Genomic DNA, 18465 nt, shown 5'->3' with positions numbered 1-18465 from the left:
GAGCTTCCTGCAGTGGTAACGCAGTCTTAACCACTGGAGCGGCAGGGAAGTCCCAGGAAGCCTGGAATCTTAGAAGCCATGTTAGGCATATTTTGTATTCGTATGCGTTTTTACTGTGGTGGCCACTGCGGTGCTCCTATAGTGAGGCAGCTGGAAGGGAAATCACTTGATTTCATATAATACAGTTCTTAAACCTGATAAGCTCATACCTGTTTAGTGCTGTTTTTCAACTTTTAAAAACGCTAGTGTCTGTGATACAGAGTGAAGTAAGTTAGAAAAACAAATATCGTATGCTAATGCATTTATATGAAACTTTAAAAAGCGGTACAGATGAACCTATTTGCAGGGCAGGAATAGAGACAGATGTAGAGAACAAACGTGTGGACAAGGGGGAGGGGGAGAATGAAGTGGGAGATTGGGATTGACATATATACACTACCATGTGTAAAACATAGATAGTGCCAACCTGCTGTATAAGCGCAGGGAGCTCAGCTTGGTGCTCTGTGATGACCTAGAGGGGTAGAGTGGCAGGTCGGGTGGGGCGGGAGGGAGGTCCAAGAGGGAGGGGACATATGTATACATATAGCTGATTCACTTCTTTGTACAGCAGAAACTAACACAACATCGTAAAACAACTACACTGCAATTAAAACAAAACAAAACAAAACAAAAGGCTGAGCAAGTTCTGATGTACATTTTGATCTTCATTCAAAGGACTTCATTCAAAGTTTTTTTTTTTATTGAAGTGTAGTATAGTTGATTTAGTGTTTCAGGTGTACAGCAAGGTGATTCAGTTAGTTTTTCAGATTCTTTTCCATTATAGGTTATTACAAGATATTGAATATAGTTCCCTGTGCTATACAGTAGGTCCTTGTCTTTTATCTATTTTATATATAGTAGTGGGTATTTGTTAATCCCAGGTTCCTAATTTATCCCTCCCCCCACCCCTGCGGTAACCATAAGTTTGTTTTCTATGTCTGTGGGTCTATTTCTGTTTTGTACATAAGTTCATTTGTATCTTTTTTAGATTCCACATATAAGTGATATATGCTATTTGTCTTTGTCTGGCTTATTCACTTAGTATGATAATCTCTAGGTCCATCCATGTTGCTGCAAATGGAATTATTTCATTCCTTTTTATGGCTGAGTAATATTCCACCGTATATATGTACCACATCTTCTTTATCCATTCATCTGTTGATGAACGTTTACGTTGCTTCCATGCCTTGGCTGTTGTAAATAGTGCTGCTGTGAACATTGTGTGAGCACTCGTTTATAATTTTTAAAAAAAGCATTTATAAGGTTAGTTTGTTCACTCCTGAATATCTTGTTTCTTGTATGGTTTATAGAGCCCCTTGTTCAGATTTCATTGCTTAAAACACTTAGAGCAGGTAACGTACCAGACAAATGTCTATTAGTGCTTCTACTAAACAGAGCAAGGAGAAGTAAAGATTACCTCTAAAAACCCAGTGTTCATTGCATTGGTCAATGCTGTTGACAATTAGAAAGCATGGTAAAAATACCTTCCTGATTTTCTGCATACACCATGGGAGAAATATTAGTTGACATTCTTAGAATGCAAGTAGAGAAACCAGTTTTGAACTGCTTTAAACAACACATTTGGAAATCTGTTTAAAACTACTAAAAGAATAGTATAGAATCCAAAGGCAGGAATGCATCAGTGCCTGAAGATGGCCTGAAATAGAAAACTGAAAGGTTTGAGAGGACTTCATACACTCTTGCTCTGGCTCACATCTGTAGTATTCTCAGTAAAATATATTTCTTTTTTCTTTTTCTCTTTGAAGATTGATTTATCTCCTCAGTTTTTTTTTTTTTTTTTTTTTTTTTTACTATTTAAAATATTTATTTATTTATTTATTTATGGCTGTGCTGGGTCTTCATTGCGGCACATGGGCTCTCTCTAGTTGCGGCACGTGGAGGGCTATTCTTCATTGAGGTTTGTGGGCTTCGCATTGCAGTGGCTTCTCTTGTGGCACACAGGCTGTAGAGCACGTGGGCTCAGTAGTTGCGACTCGTGGGCTCAGTAGTTGTACATGTACTCGTGGGCTCAGTAGTTGTACATGAGCTCAGTTGTACATGCGACTCGTGGGCTCAGTAGTTGTACATGTACTCGTGGGCTCAGTAGTTGTACATGAGCTTAGTTGCTCTGCGCATGTAGGATCTTCCCGGGCCAGGGATAGAACCTGTGTCCCCTGCATTGGCAGGCGGGTTCTCCACCACTGTGCCACCAGGGAAGTCCTCCTCAGTATTTTTGAAAGATTACCACTCTCCTCTACCTACAACAGCTCTGATTAAATGTTTACCTGTCTGGAGATAGTTACTTTTTAAAATTCCAGTTCTTCATTTTTAGGGAGGAAACTCAAGCCTTCATGACAGGTTTGCATTTCTGGAACATTAGATATTGGCAAGGGGTTGGGTGTTATTGTATAAACAGGATCCAATCCTATGGGTGGGTGGGAGGATAATTGGAGGGGAGGTTATCGTAAATAAAAGGCGAAGGTGAGTTCAAGAGATGCGAAAAATAGAAATCACAAGTATTTACTTCATAACAGTAGATATCTGAGATTTTGCCCCCATTTTCCTTTAATAAGGAGATAGGAGAGGTTGGGGTTTGTGACAGACTCAAGTTGATATAAGTAGGCATTTGACTACAATTAGGGGCAGATGTTAGTATAGAAAAGGAAAAGTGGGATGGTTGGCACCATGGATTAGGAGACTGAAACTTGATGGACTTAAAAAAGCACAGAATCTATTTGAAACAGCATGGACAAATTGCCTAAATTTCCTTTCTGTTCATTACAGAAAGACGATCTAATTTGTATGCAAGTTCTTTCTTTTAGAAAATTAATCTTAGCAAAGTATTGTGTAAAATACTTTAAATTAAACAACTGCAGAAGTTGACTCCATATAGTAAGATATTTTTGTATTGCAAGAAGGAGATTTGCAAGGTGATTAGGACTTAAATTAAGATTTCTTTTCACAGTTTAATTTACTTAAGGGCCTTTGGTCCAGGGGCAGAAGAAATAGGCAGCAGCTACAACATATTTTTAGCGTGTTTACATATTTATTCGTTGAAGGTATACTATGAGTTATATAGTTTTACTCACTGCCCCAGAAAGAGTGAAAAGTTGAAAGAACTGGGTGTGGTGGTAGAGGTGGAATGATTACTGGCTCCTTACCATGTGTGCCTTTAACTTAACATTTTGCCCACCTTGATAAACAGTAGGTATGTTTTATTTTGGAAAACATCTGTCAGCAGTAGAGATGGCTATTTCAAAACAATTTGAACATTTGGGGAAAATTATTACATAGGGAAAAAGTTACTTTTTTCTTCACAAGTCTCAAAGCAAATGTAGGGAGGAAAGTTTACTAATGCATAAGTAAACTTGCCTAAAAATAGGTTGTATCAGTCTTGTAAACTACTTCATTTTTCAGAAATAAGAAATGTACAGTTTTTTTGAGGTATAACACATTAGTTTCAGGTGTACAATGTAGTGACTTGATATTTGTATCTATTGCAAAACGATCGCCACGATAAGTCCAGTTAATGTCCATCACCATACAGTTACATTAATTTTTTTCTTGTGATGAGAACTTTCAAGATCTGCTCTCCTAGCTACTTTCAAATATGAAATACAGTATTATTAATTACAGTCAACCATGCTGTACATTATATATCTCCACGACTTTATCATTTTATAACTGGAAATTTGAAGAAACTTACAAGGTTTAAAGTCCTTTTTATATTTCAAGATTATGGATTGATTCTGTTTGAAATTTGATAAAAAGATTTGTGACTTAACTGAGGAGTTGAGACCTGAAGAACCAAGGATAGAGTTAGGCTTCTGAGCATAATAGCCAGAAAACTAGGAGGACTCTGACCTAAAGTGTGGCCTGTATATAGACATACTTTCCTTTACGAAGGGTTGGAAGTCCCAGAGCAAATATGACGACTGTTGGGGTCCACAGGCTTAGTTCACCCAGAGGGAGAATCTATATCTTCATCATGGAAGAACCTCAAGAGATATCTGCTATTTTATGGGTACTTGATTGTGGCTTTGGGGACACAGGGAAGGTTAGCTCTTACATCATCTAACTTTTATTGAGGTTTAATGGAAAGGGCCTAGGATCTCAAATCACAAAGTCTGTGTTCTGGTCTCAGCCCTGACTAAGGGCAGGGACCATATCTGAAGTCACTTGATCTCTCTGGGTTTCAATTTTTTCCCCTTCATCTATAAAAAAGGAAATTTCAACTCAAGGAAATTTCAACTCAAGTAAGTCTCCAGCTCTCAATTAATGCCTTAAAAGTTATCTACTATCATTTTAGATCATCAACTCCATTGTAAACACCAATGCAAACTTAGGCATTGAAATCAGGTGGCATTTCTTGGTTTCAAGGTAGTTAGGCATATAAGTGCTTTACATTTTTTTTGGTAGTATCTTCAAAACAAAAGCAACATTAAAATTTTCTTATGTAGAAAGCAGTTGTGAATCTGACAACAGTAATAATAAAATATTGGATAAGGTGAATGTTTAGGAAAGATAAGGTGTCTGGAGATTAAGTTCTTTTAAGTATTTAGGTAATAGAGACTTGTCTCCCTTTGCAAAAATTTCATACTTTTTAGGGACTTAATTTTGTGTGAAATTTTCATTCTAAATGTAAAAGAAGTATTACTTGCAAAGAAAGAGTGGTGAATTTCTCTTTTTTTTTTTTTGAAAAGTGAGTTTTCTTACATTGAGATCTACTAATATTTGGACTGGTTCTCCCTATCAGATATAAACTTGTTGCTGATCCCTTGAGTTGGTCCTGGTGGTGGTCGATATTTTTTTCCTTGATGATTGTGGTATTTTTTTCCTTGATGATTGTGGTATTTTTTTCCTTGATGATTGTATGATTGACAAAGTTGGCATCTCGGGTTTCACCCTACTATCTCTTACTGATTCTGCTCCCTCCTACCAAGTGGTACCTTCATTGCTTTATATTGTGTTTTTAACGATAGACGTCGTAACAGGTATGAGATGATAATTCATTGTGGTTTTGATTCGCATTTCACTGTTGATTAGGGATGTTGAGCACCTTTTCATCTACCTGTTGGCCATTTGTATGTCATCTTTGTGAAAATGTCTATTCAGCTTTCCTTGCCTTTTTTTTTTTTTTTTTTGGATGCACCCAGCTTGCAGGACCTTAGTTCCCCAACCGGGGATTAAACCCAGGCCCCTGCAGTTGAAAGCACTGAGTCCTAACCATTGCACTGCCAGGGAATTCCCCCCTTTTCCCTTTTTTTTTTTTTTTTTTTTTTTTGCTGGGTCCGTCGCTCCCTATCTTGACCTCTCCCGTTGCAGAGCACAGGCTCTGGATGCGCAGGCTCAACGGCCATGGCTCACGGGCCCAGCCGCTCCGCAGCATGTGGGATCTTCCCGGACTGGGGCACAAACCCGTGTCCCCTGCATCGGCAGGCGGACTCTCAACCACTGCGCCACCAGGGAAGCCCCGCTTTTTCCCATCTTTTAATTAGGTTATTAATTTTTTGGCTATTGAGTTGTATGAGTTTCTTATATGTTTTAGATAGTAACCCCTTATCAGAGGTTATATTTGCAAGTATTTTCTCCCATTGTGTAGGTTGCCCTTCGTTTCATTTTGTTGATGGTTTCCTTTGATGTGCAGAAGCTTTTTAGTTTGTCATAGTCCCACTTGTTTATTTTTTGCTTTTGATGCCTTTGCTTTTGGTGTCAAGGCCAAAAAAAAATCATTGTCAGGACCAGTGTCAAGGAGCTTACTCCCTATGTTTTCTTCTAGGAGTTTTATGGTTTCAGGTCTTCTGTTCAACTGTTTAAACTGTTTTGGGTTGATTTTTGTGTGTGGTGTAAGATAGTGGTCCAGTTTCATTCTTTTCATGTCCACTTTTCCCAACACCATTTATTAAAGAGACTATCCTTTTCCCATTGTATATTCTTGGCTTCTTTGTTAAAAATTAATTGACCATGTATGTGTGGGTTTATTTCTGGTTTCTGTCTAATTGATCTGTGTTTCTGTCTTTATGCAACTACCATACGTACTGTTTTGATTACTGTAACTTTGTAATATAGTTTGAAATAAGCATGGTGCCTCCAGCTTTGTTCTTCTTTCTCAAGATTGCTTTGGCTGTTTGGGGTCTTTTCTGGTTTTATACACATTTTAGGTTGTTTGTTCTATTTCTGTGAATAATGTCATTGCAATTTTGATATGGATTGCATTGAATCTGTAAATTGCTTTGGGTAGTATAGACATTTTAAAAATATAAATTCTTCTGATTCACAAACATGAGATATGTTTTCATTTATTTGTGTCTTCAGTTTCTTTCATCAATGTCTTACTAAAGTTTTCAGTGTACTTTTTTCCCCCTGTATATTCATTCTGGTGGCATATCTCCCTTTTCTTGCTGGGGCAACAAATATCATATATCCATAGCCTAGTTTTTCAGAGAGTTTAATGAAGGTGATGGGATGCTGTTGACTTAATTTCTGGAGTAATGACATACATTACTGTCATATTGCTGAAAAGTATCTTCCCAGTCTTTGCAAAATAGAATCAAATCTTAGAGTCAGAAAGGATCTAAGAATTTTTTTTTCCTAAGAATTTTTCAAGTTTCTTTTATTGTGATTGAGCAGGCATGTTTGCCTAGTTAAGGGTAGAGTGGGAATAAGAAACAGGGTGTCATGTCTCGTGCCTTGGTATTTTTTTAAGCTTCCTGTGCCCAAATGTTGAAAGTCCCTATTTCAGATAAATAAGAGTTGTTTTCATTTCAGTGTTTATACAGTTGTTGATACCAACAACAACAACAGAAAAAAAGGCAAAATGATTTGAGAGCTCAGAATATGGCGGATTCTCTGAATAGGTATTTGTTCCTCTCCAACAGTAACCCAGATCTATAAAGTTTAATGTTCTAATAGAAGGATTTACTTGAAGGGAAGATAACTTAAATATGTGAAATCTATGAAAAAAATTCATGTATCCAGCATCAATCATTATTCGTTTGTGACTGTTCTTGAGAAACATTTTTAATCTTGGTAATAATTTTTAGGCTTTGTATAACTACAAAATAAATCTAGTCATATTCTAAATGACTTAATTGGAAGCACTTTCATTTTTCTGCAGTGTTTCCTGAGGTTATAGGCGGGTGTTTGAGGAGTACATGCGGGTTATTAGCCAGCGGTACCCGGACATCCGCATTGAAGGAGAGAATTACCTCCCTCAACCAATATATAGGTAAGTAAATTTCTGTAGTTTATAAACGAGTTTTTTAAGTGAATTCTTTCACATTTGTAAATAAAATTTTGTGAATTGGTTCAATTAACTTTCCTTGGTTATTATAATTTCTTAGTTGGTTATAATTTACAGAGAACAGTTTTATAAATGGCAAGTTTATTTGATCCAAATATGGAAGAATTTTTCTGTAACAAGGAATAGAGGAAGATCATTTCAGAGATGGCAACCCTTCTAAAGATGTGTTTTCTTATGTAATTTTTATTGTGGCCGTAGATCAAGAACTCCTACAAGTTTTTTTTTTTTTTTTTTTGCGGTACGTGGGCCTCTCACTGCTGTGGCCTCTCCTGTTGCGGAGCACAGGCTCCGGACGCGCAGGTTCAATGGCCATGGCTCACGGGCCCAGCTGCTCCGCGGCATGTGGGATCTTCCCAGACCGGGGCACGAACCTGTGTCCCCTGCATCGGCAGGCAGACTCTCAACCACTGCGCCACCAGGGAAGCCCAAGAACTCCTACATTTTTATAGAAAGTCAGTGGTACAAGATTCTGTACTGTTAAAATAGTATTTTTAAAGGCCAGTGCTCTATAGTTTTATAAATTAATTTTTGATTGATTCAAAAGATGTTAAACATTTTTGTTTTAAAACTGCACAATAAAATTTAGTTACTAGTTTTTTCCTAGTATAGTTGGCAATTTTTAGATTTGGTATTTAGAAAATGTTTATACACATAGACTTGAGTTAAAGAAATTTTGAAGTAGATGAGAAATTGCAGCTTCTGATGAATTTCCTTCTTTTCTTTTAATAGACATATAGCATCTTTCCTGTCAGTCTTCAAGCTAGTGTTAATAGGCTTAATAATTGTTGGCAAGGATCCTTTTGCTTTCTTTGGCATGCAAGCGCCTAGCATCTGGCAGTGGGGCCAAGAAAACAAGGTATGTAATGTAATAGCTTTGGTAGCTGTAGGTTCTTAGTTGTCAGTGAGATATTTTAATGGATTCTTCTTTTTCTTTCTTTTTTTTTTTTCAGTACTTTTTGCTATTTCAACTTAAACCACTTTTTATTTCTGGGCAAAGCACTTAACCTCCTTTAGCCTTAGTCTCCATATTTATACATTAAGAATGATTAGGTCTTACCTTTTTATTATTTGAAGGACAGAGAGGTGTTACTTTAGTAGAACCTGGGCACAAAATAATTTAATACCTGATTTTGATTTTGATTATACAAGTTGGGCCAAATCATACAGCAAAACATAATATATACATAATGTAGGCCTTTTATACCAACTAATATGGGTATTAATAGGTTTATTCATGTTAAAAATGGGATTTCCACCAATTTATTCTTATCAAAATTCTCTGTTTTTATTATTTGTTCTTTGACTTTTCTGTTCATGGGTAACCTAAAGCAGATTACCTGAAACAATCAATGTAAATATACATAAGAATCTTGTGCTGTTTATTTTATTCTTTGGTAGGGTCTTGCTGCATCATATACTCTTTCCAGATCTCTCATCTGTTTTACTTAAAACCATCTTTTCTGGAGGGTGTACCTTTCTGCTGTGAGAAATGGGAATAATTTCTCCCTTGAATGAGATTACTAGGTTTCCTTCTAATAAGTATTCTCTTTTGGAGTCCTCTGGTCTTATCCTTTAGTTCTAGGCTGAGACTACCTTTATCCAACTCCTAACATAGCTGTACTTCTTAGGGAATCACTTATTTCCAGTCACAGGCAAGGCTTCTTAACATAAACATCCTCAGGTGCTACCTCTAATTCAGATGTGTCTCTACTCTGTTATTAACAAAATATTGATTTACATAGGATTAAGAATTAGAAATTAAGTACTTACTGATAATGTTTTGTGCTATATTTGTTCATTCTGTTGATTCTAAATTGTCTTTAGTGCATTTTTACTTCTTTAGGCTTATAACATTGTCAGTCTACTGTGGAAGAGGATACTTGAAGGCTGTAGCTTTCGTGACACTTAACTTGTGTATTGTTCTCATGAAAGTAGACTTTGTGCCCAAATGCTAGGATAACTTCTGTGAAATCAAAGCCCACCTAGCTCAAGTGGGGTTAGGGGAAATCTCCTTCTCATCTGCTATAGGCATTTTGATTTATTTTTCTGAAACAGCTGGCTGTGAATTGACATCCTCACTACATCCTGCTTTTAGGTGATTTTGTTAAATTGAAACTTTTCTGTTCAACAGGAGCCTCTGATCTTTTGGGACAGTATAGATTTGCCTTCAAAAGGTGAATGAATGTAACTTAATATGCTAGTGCTTTCTAACCAACTTTTTTTTAGTTTGACTTAAAATGATTTGTTTGGAACACGGAATACAGGGAGTTGCTGACTAGTTGCATCACTAGTCTCTTGTGAGTTCATACATTATATTATAAAAATTCTAAAATGAACCCTTCTTATGCTGGTATTCTTTTGTTTAACTTATTAAGGCTATTATGAGATTTCTAGAAATTTTATCTTTACATTAGGAATAACGTAATTTCTTCAGAATGTATAGAGCTGTGAATTAATGTTGCAATTTTCTGTGTACACTATCTGAATATATGGAGTAGCAGTAATAATTTGTATAGAAACTTAAAGTAGATTTAAAAAGAGCAATTTCCAAATAAAAATGAGACTATTTAAAAGCTTACTTAATTTGTGATGTTGTTTTGATTTGAAAATGAATTTACCTATTGTACTTAATTGTATTTTCTTTTAGGTCTATGCATGTATGATGGTCTTTTTCTTGAGCAACATGATTGAGAACCAGTGTATGTCAACAGGTGCATTTGAGATAACTTTGAATGGTAGGTTCTGAATAGTTTGCATTCTGTGATAAATGTTAAATGATTTATAATAAGCATCAAGCTTTTCCATTTTTCATAATATGCTAAATTATCTCTTTACATGGTCCTCACCTACTCCCATGGCTTTAGAATAACATCTATATGATGACCCTTAAATGTATAGCTCTGGAGAACTCTACACCTCTCTTCTAGGTGTTATAGCCAGGAATCCTGAACATTACCTACTCCCAAACTGTTGATTACCTCAGCTTCCTGCAATTGTTTTATACTCCAGTTTGCTCCTTCCCTGACATTTCTCACTTATTTAAGGGCACCATTATCATTCTACCCAGTTGCCCATGTCAGAAACCTAGGAAAACATCCTAGATTTCTCTTACTCTCCATATCTAATGGATTACCAATTTTTCTCAATTCTACTTTTTACAGTTTTCAAAAATCTTCTATCTATCTTCATTGCTAACCATCCTAATCCAAGCCACAATTATCTTGCTATCCTCTAACATATTCTCTAAACCAGAGGTCGGCAAATATGGCCTATGAGCTAACAGTGGCTTTACAATTTTAAAATTTCTTTATATTAAAAATTTTTTTATTCAGGTATAGTTTATTTATAATGTCGTGTAGGTTTCAGGTATACAGCACAGTGATTCAGGTTCTTTTCCCTTATAGGTTATTACATAATATTGAGTATAGTTCCCTGTGCTGTATATAGTAGGTCCTTGTTGGTTATTTATTTTATAGAAAGCAGTATGTATATGTTAATCCCAGCCTCCTAATTTATTTTTCTTCCTACCCCCCTTTCCCCTTTGGTAACCATAAGTTTGTTTTCGGTGTCTGTGAGTCTCTTTCTGTTTTGGAAATAAGTTCATTTGTGTCTTTATTTTTTAAGATTCCACATATAAGCGATATCATATGATATTTGGCTTTCTCTGTCTGGCTTACTTCACTTAGTACGATAATCTCTAGGTACATCCATCTTGCTTGGTGGCTCTTACTTTTTTTTTTTGGCCAAGCCACGCGGCTTTCTTGATCTTAGTTCCCCGACCAGGGATTGAACCTGGGCTCCAGCAGTGAAAGCACCAAGTCCTAACCACTGGACCGCCAGGGAATTCCCTCTTATATTTTTTAATGGCTAAAAAAATTAAAAATACTTTGTGATGTGGAAATTATATGACATTCAGACTTCAGTATTCATACCTAGAGTTTTGAGTTTCATCATTGAAAAATTGTGGAACTATATCTCCCTGGTTTTATAAGTACCTATATGGTATCCTTGATTTTGCCTCTTGGTATGTAAAGCCTAAAATATATACTATCTGGCTTCTTACAGAAAAATTTGCTGACATCTGCTCCAACACTTGAGTCATTTAAAAGAAAATTTTTTTAATGCACATTTCATCTTGTTGCTTCACTCCCTCAAGTTTATTAAATGGCTTTATTTTGTTCTCAAGATAAAGACCAGAACATTTAACATGGACAAAAGGCCCTGAATGATGTAGCCTGGGCATGGGCAAACCATAGCCCTGTGGACCATGTCCTCTGCTACCTGCTTGGTAAATAAAGTTTTATTGGAACACAGCCATGCCCATTCATTTATCTGCTTTCAGGCTACAATGAATGTTAAGTAGCTGGGACAGACTATACATCTTCTTGAGCTGAAAATGCTTACTTTATAGTTTCTTGATCCCTGATCTAATCCCTGCCAACCTTTCCAGCCTCCCTTGTACCACTCTTCTATATTTCAGCTTTCACGTTTAATAATATCTCCCAATTTTAATAATCTCTCTCTTTTAATGATAGTAAGTACAAAGGCTCCTTCCCAGCCTCTCATATGTCCCTCTCATAGCATCTTCTAGTTTTGATTTTTAGTATACAAATGTGATTTTGTAGCTATTTATATAGTTCTTTTTATATTTCCCCTACTAGAATGTAAACTCCATGAAAGCAAGAAGCTGAATTCTATCTCCAGCTGTGTGCATAGACAATACATGTTTATAGAATGAAAGTCTATTATAGAATCATCTTTAATGTGGAAGGGGTGGTACCATTTATTTTTATAGATGTACCTGTGTGGTCTAAGCTGGAATCTGGTCACCTTCCATCCATGCAACAGCTTGTTCAAATTCTTGACAATGAAATGAAGCTCAATGTGCATATGGATTCAATCCCACACCATCGATCATAGCCCCACCTATCAGCACTGAAAACTCTTCTGTAAGTAGTTTAAAAATACAGTAACTGTGTATAGGTATCAGTTAATTGTAATGAATCAGCAAGATATTTCATATATTAGCATAATAGATATAGATATATATAATAATAGATATTGCATATATTGTCAATTGAGTTTCCAACTTAAGGTTTAACAGATGGTTGTCTTCTTCATTAAAATTTATAAATGACCAAGAGAGTTTGGATCTGCTAAAATAAAGTAAGGTTGTACTATTAATTTTATGTTTAAGGCTTAATAATTGGGCCTATGTTTAAGGCTTAATAATTGGGCCTAAAAGGTTGTACTATTAATTTTATGTTTAAGGTTTAATAATTGGGCCACATCATTTTTTTGACTTGTGAACTTCTAATGGCCAGAATTCATATACTGTACATATATTGTACATATATACCCTCCCCTTACCTTCAAATAACTAGTTCCTAAAACTATGCAAATTCTTTTCACATGCTCAAGATAGAAAATTTATAAGCAAATGTGGGTGAACATAGAGAGGTGAAAGTTAGTTAATTTTGTTTAACAGGGATGTTCTCAGTTCTTTTCTGATCAATGAGTGGATTTTACAAGAGTGAATTTTGAAACAAAATATTTTTTCTGTGTGTCTTTCAGACATTAAGGGATTTTTGCAAGAGCAGCGTGACTGACATTATGAAGGCCTGTACTGAAGACAGCAAGCTGTTAGTACAGACCAGATGCTTTCTTGGCAGGCTCGTTGTACCTCTTGGAAAACCTCAATGCAAGGCAGTTTTTCAGTGCTGGCACATTTTGGAATTCTGCACATTCGTGGAGTGCAATAATACTGTATAGTTTTTTTTTTCTTCCCCAAGTCCACTCGGTTAATAGTTTTTTTAAAAAATGTAGACATTACTACTTGCACTTCTTTTTTTCTCGGTCATATTTGAAAAAGTAGAAAATTGAGTTGCAATTTGATTTTTTTTCAAAGATGTCTGTTAAGTCTGTTGTGATTTTATATGAATTTTCCTTTTTTATAGTTTAAAATTGATCCTTTTGGGACTAGAGCTGTAGTTCCCAAATACTTTATAAGAGTTTATCAGACATCTGTAATTTGGTCATGTCCAATTTATATAGTTTTCAAAATACTGCGGATTGTGAACAGCACATTATATAAGATTAAGGGGGGAAATCCTATATCCAGAGTACTCTACCAATTTGTGTATGTGTGTGTGTGCGTGTGTGATTACCAGAGAACTACTAAAAGACCAACCACTTTTTAAATCCTGTTAATGTAGTTCAAGTGTCCTGCCTTGACCAATTTAATGAGTTGATTAACTGGGCCTTTATACTTAACTCAATAAAAAACTAAGCAGATGTAAGTTAAATAAAAAGCTTGAGTTTATTGCCCAGCGTACCTATTAACATTATATTTAACAGTTGTCTGCAAAGTTTTGTTTTTGACTCACAGAGAATTTCCTATGGGACACACTTCATACACAAATAATAGGTCATTTACCATTTTTAGGATAATTGAAACTTGCCTCACTAAAGAAAAGTTAGTTGAACCTCTTTACAACATTAATATTAGGTAAATGGAGATCACTTGTCTAATTAACTTGTCTAACATCATATCAGAATTTTATTATATTTGAGGGACAAAATTGAAAGGTTTTTTATTCAGTGAATTTAATATCTTTCCAGAGTTCTAAAAGGTAGTTGTTTTTTTTAAAGCTTAAATTGATAAAGACTATAAGAGTAATTTAGCAGAAATAGGACCATAATGTAGAAAAATAGTCATATAGCAACAGTCGTAACATACTTCATCTTCCCTGTAGGAATAAAAGTGGTAGGTCTAGATTTGTTAGTGGAAGTAAAGGGATTTATGGAAAAATAATGAGATAATTCAATATTGAGTCCACCAAACACTTAGCACAATCTTATACTTCATTTGTCAGTGAATATTTGTTGAAATGCATGTCTGGTAATTATCATGATTGTGACAGCCTCAAGGTGGAACATACTGTAGTCTCTAGCTGAAAAGAAGTTAGCCTAATAATTCACTGCAGAAAATTGATTAAATGCCTTATCCTTTTAATTAAGGCTGCAGAACTGTTCACCTAAGATCGTACAGTAGCAAGAGTCTATACAATTTAAGCTAGAGGTTACTTAGAGATTGTTATTCAGGTGTAATAGCATTTTGTTGTCTTTGACTAGGGCTTAAAACTTTGTTAACTTGATTTGTACCAGCCCAAACTTCCTTCTGCAAGTTGAACACACTGCTGAGTGTGTGTAGGGTCTTTCTTCAGTGACAGTTAACCTTTTGACATTTAGACCTTCCAAACTTGTCTTGGATATTCCCATGTATCTGACAGGCCAACCATGAAGAATTTAAGATTTAATTCTAATTTTTTCCATGTTTGCCTTGGGTGAATAACTTATCCTTTGGAGAGTAGCTTTAAGTGGCTAGGTCATTGATAAAACTCAACTATTTTGGTCACACCCATTTCAATATTATTTTATGTTTGGCCATATTTAAATCTAAGATTTAATGTAGTCTAGTGAAAAAATTAGTGGGAAGTGTGAATGTAAAAAAAAACATGAAAAAACGGAAAGTTAGAAAGGTATTTAGAATGTGGCTTTATTATATTCCTAACATTTCAAAATTTATTACATAGTTGCTTACAAATTGGTGTGGTTGTGTAGTTTATAAATGTTTATGTACTCTGTTAATTGCAAGACCATAGAACATGACAGCAGGTTGGCTACTGTTATTGGGGTTTTTACCATAGTTGCTATTGTGGAAGAGATTACATGTTAGATTAATTTAAAAATGTTGGCAAAACATGGCTTTATACCTCAGCATCAAAATGTGCAAGACACATATGCTTTCAGAATATAAATGCGTTATTAACTTAACGGCACTAAGATCAATGGCAGCAGTTGATCACCCTTTACCACTATCAAAACATAACAGGATCCTAATGATGATTCTTATTTTGAATGTTATTAGCTGGGGACCTTGATTGGTTGGCATTTTATTGTCATGATTTTAACTAATTTAGATGAAAAAGAAATAGCCTACAGAATTTTAAAGCATGATTTAATATTTCATACTAAGACTTTAAAAAATCTTTTTTGAGAGAAACAGGAATTGTAGAGTCTGGGGGCTTTAAAGCATTGTGAAAATAAACTTTTATTAAGCTGATATGAAAGGAACCCCTCCTTTCTGGAACTGAATCTGTGCTAGAGCACTTTATATGATAACTGTATTTAGGAAATTTTATGTTGTAAAAATTGTTGTCATCAAGTAATGTTTTCTAATGGTTTCTTAACCCAACCAGTGCTACACCCCCCTCTCCCCCTCCCAGTCTGGCACTCCCAGTATTACCACTCTGGGACCTTAAACTACTTCTTGAGCCTTATGGTCCAGTTTCGTGTGCTTCATTGTTACCTGAAATTTCAACAGTTCTGTGGTGTGTTCTGTGCTGGGGTGGAGCAAAGACGAGCAGTTTACATTATTGATCTTCTTTACCCCCAACCTCCAGAATCCCTGAGAAAAGTCATACTAGCATCCCAAAATCTGGATAGAAATAAGATGAGGACTTCTCTTGACTGATACAGACAGTTGAACAATCTCAGAAGGGAAAGCAAAAGTTCAGATACTTTTCTTAAATCCAGCTGAGCCTTTTCCCTCACAATCCCAGGCTCCTTTTCCCTAGGCTTAAAAAAGCAAATAGAATTAGACCCAGATCTGAACTGTATCTTGAAGAAAAATTGAAATTGGTCTCATGTACAGTGGGAAGAGTGTTAAGTCACCCATTCTTTGTCAAGGCTTGTAGAATGTCTTCTGTTGCCTTTGTTAAGCATGAGCAAAATAAAAAGAAACAACATGATATCTAGGCAAACGTGTAACAGTAGTGGTTTTAAAAGTTTAGTGTGCCTAAGAATCATTAGGATAAATTACTGGATCCCATCCCTAGAGATTCTGATTCATTTGGTCTGAGAGGGGTCCATATAATTTGCACTTTAGCCCAGCTTCCAGATAATGCTGATGCTGTCAGTTTGAGGTCCACACTGAGGAGCACTGCACCATCGCAGGTCAGAGTGCAAAAGACCCAGGACACTCTGGAAGGAAATACAGGTCGTGGAACAGAAGAAAATTTTGCATATTTGCTTCACATTTATGGAATGACTTAACAACAAGAAATTCAGTAAAATGAGAACCCAAAAGAAGAAACAGAATGAGATGAGAGGGAGATTGTTTCCAAGAAAACAAATTGAGGACTTAATTGTCCCAATTAATCTGTTGTATCAGTGCAACATATTTGTTATCCTTTGTTGGGTTAGTATGTTAAACTTTTGGAGTGGGTATTTTAAAAGGAAATGTTAAATCTTTGAGTATAAAATAACTGATTTGAATTGCCAGGTTTTCTCAAAGTGGGCAACATGCCTGCATTAATCTTTATAATGACAACTGATCTTGATTTTCACGTCAAACAAATTATTTAAATTTTTACTGTTCTCAGTAGGGAAAATGCATACTTTTAGTTTTATTTTAGCAACCATAATAGAATTCTTTATATCACTGGGGAAATCCAATCTGAACTTAATTAAGCCCCCCAAAAGTAAAGGATTTACTTTCACTTAACTGAAAAATCCAAGGTAAAGTTGGCCTCATTTCTCTATGAGCCTCCACCATAATTGGGGAGAGGATTGTGGGGGGCTGGGGAGGATGGGAGAGGAATGAGAACATTGATAAAGTCCTAGAGAGCACTTTGGTGTAACTTGGGGTTACATTCGTATCTTTGGATTCTGTTTCTCACTTGATATCCACGAATAATTTTGTCATGTTAGTTCTTCCTTTTCTCTAATTATTATTATTATTATTATTATTATTTTTTTGCGGTACGCGGGCCTCTCACTGCTGCGGCCTCTCCCGTTGCGGAGCACAGGCTCCGGACGCGCAGGCTCAGCAGCCATGGCTCACGGGCCCAGCCGCTCCGCGGCATGTGGGATCCTCCCGGACCGGGGCAGGAACCCGCGTCCCCTGCATCGACAGGCGGACTCTCAACCACTGTGCCACCAGGGAAGCCCCCTTTTCTCTAATTATTGACTTTACTCCCTCCACCCAACCTCCTTCCTATTCAGGATCATAACTGCTTAAGACAAGTTTATGGCTTTGTGGTTATAAGCTGCTGAGACCAAGTGCTTAGCTATCTGGGAATTATCAGGAGCCAGCACTGGGTCGCTTGGCTTGGTTAGTAAAGTGTTAGAACCTGGCAGGCAGGTTGCTAACAGTACTCCCTTCGGCCACTGGCTATACTCATGACTTTGTGTACTAGCAACTCTTACTAGAGGAAAAGACAATTACTGTTCTTGTTTATTCTTGAGTTGCTAAGAGCAGGTCTGTTTGCAGGGAAGTGTACTGATGACATTTCCTTCTAAATATATATTTTTTAATGTATTAGAAAATGCGGTTGCATTTCATCTTTTAATAGTCCATAGGCTTTCATGATGAGACTATTTTAAAGGTATTAAAATATATAATGTATTTAAACAATAGGTAAGTTAATCAGTGTGATTCTGCTAGTAAAATTCTATATTATTCAGAGCCATGGAAATTTGGTGTTACAAAAGATTTTGAGATTTATTTCAGAATTCTGAAGAAAAGACTAGGAGTTAAGTATCTTGCCCTGATTTCTATAGCTTGTGGCAATGCTAAAATGAAAGGAAAACAAAACCCTATACTGTTGGTGGGGCTTGGGGAAGGAGTAGAAAAGCAAAGAGAGCTTCTTCAGAAATTACTCCTGGTGGGAAGAGAAGAGACCAGTAACAAAGCAAACTTAAAAATTTAATCTCAGTTTCACTTCACAACTGTTTATTTACTTTTACTTTAGCTATGGTGTGGAATTTTTCACTTCAACGAAACTGAAAATAAAAGGCGACACAGTGCAGGGTACCCCAGAAGAAGAGAAGGCAAGTTCCACTAAAGTAGGGCTTCTCAGCATTTTTGCTGAAGCACAGGTCTGCCTGGGACTACGGCTTGATGTGATCCTTTGCAAAATACAATTTTGCCAAATACTTATTTTAAAATTCATGCAAGAAATTCGCTCCAAATTGTTCATGTTGCTTTTAACATAAAAATTTTGTTTTATTGTATTAATAACTCCTTAAATCTTCAAGCAAAATTCATATTCCAGGAA

The 18465-nt window shown here is 36.0% G+C and overlaps 1 protein-coding gene across 1 annotated transcript in view; it reads left to right on the top strand.

Annotated features, from left to right (window-relative positions):
• Positions 1-15467, top strand: part of SELENOT (selenoprotein T) — a 28117-nt gene extending 12650 nt beyond the window's left edge. The window contains exons 2-6 of the mRNA XM_027092834.1: positions 7157-7267; positions 8072-8198; positions 9990-10077; positions 12138-12291; positions 12917-15467. Of these exons, the coding sequence (XP_026948635.1) occupies positions 7157-7267; positions 8072-8198; positions 9990-10077; positions 12138-12262 (451 nt within the window). The 3' untranslated portion in view covers positions 12263-12291; positions 12917-15467. The remainder of the gene's footprint in view (positions 1-7156; positions 7268-8071; positions 8199-9989; positions 10078-12137; positions 12292-12916) is intronic.
• The last annotated feature ends 2998 nt before the right edge of the window (positions 15468-18465 follow it).

Source organism: Aethalodelphis obliquidens, unplaced genomic scaffold (genome assembly GCF_003676395.1).
Source record: "Aethalodelphis obliquidens isolate GAN/ISIS:26980383/991018 unplaced genomic scaffold, ASM367639v1 scaffold81, whole genome shotgun sequence".
NCBI lineage: Eukaryota > Metazoa > Chordata > Mammalia > Artiodactyla > Delphinidae > Aethalodelphis > Aethalodelphis obliquidens.
Note: the sequence above shows the minus strand (reverse complement) of the source record. Positions and strands in the feature narration are given on the sequence as shown.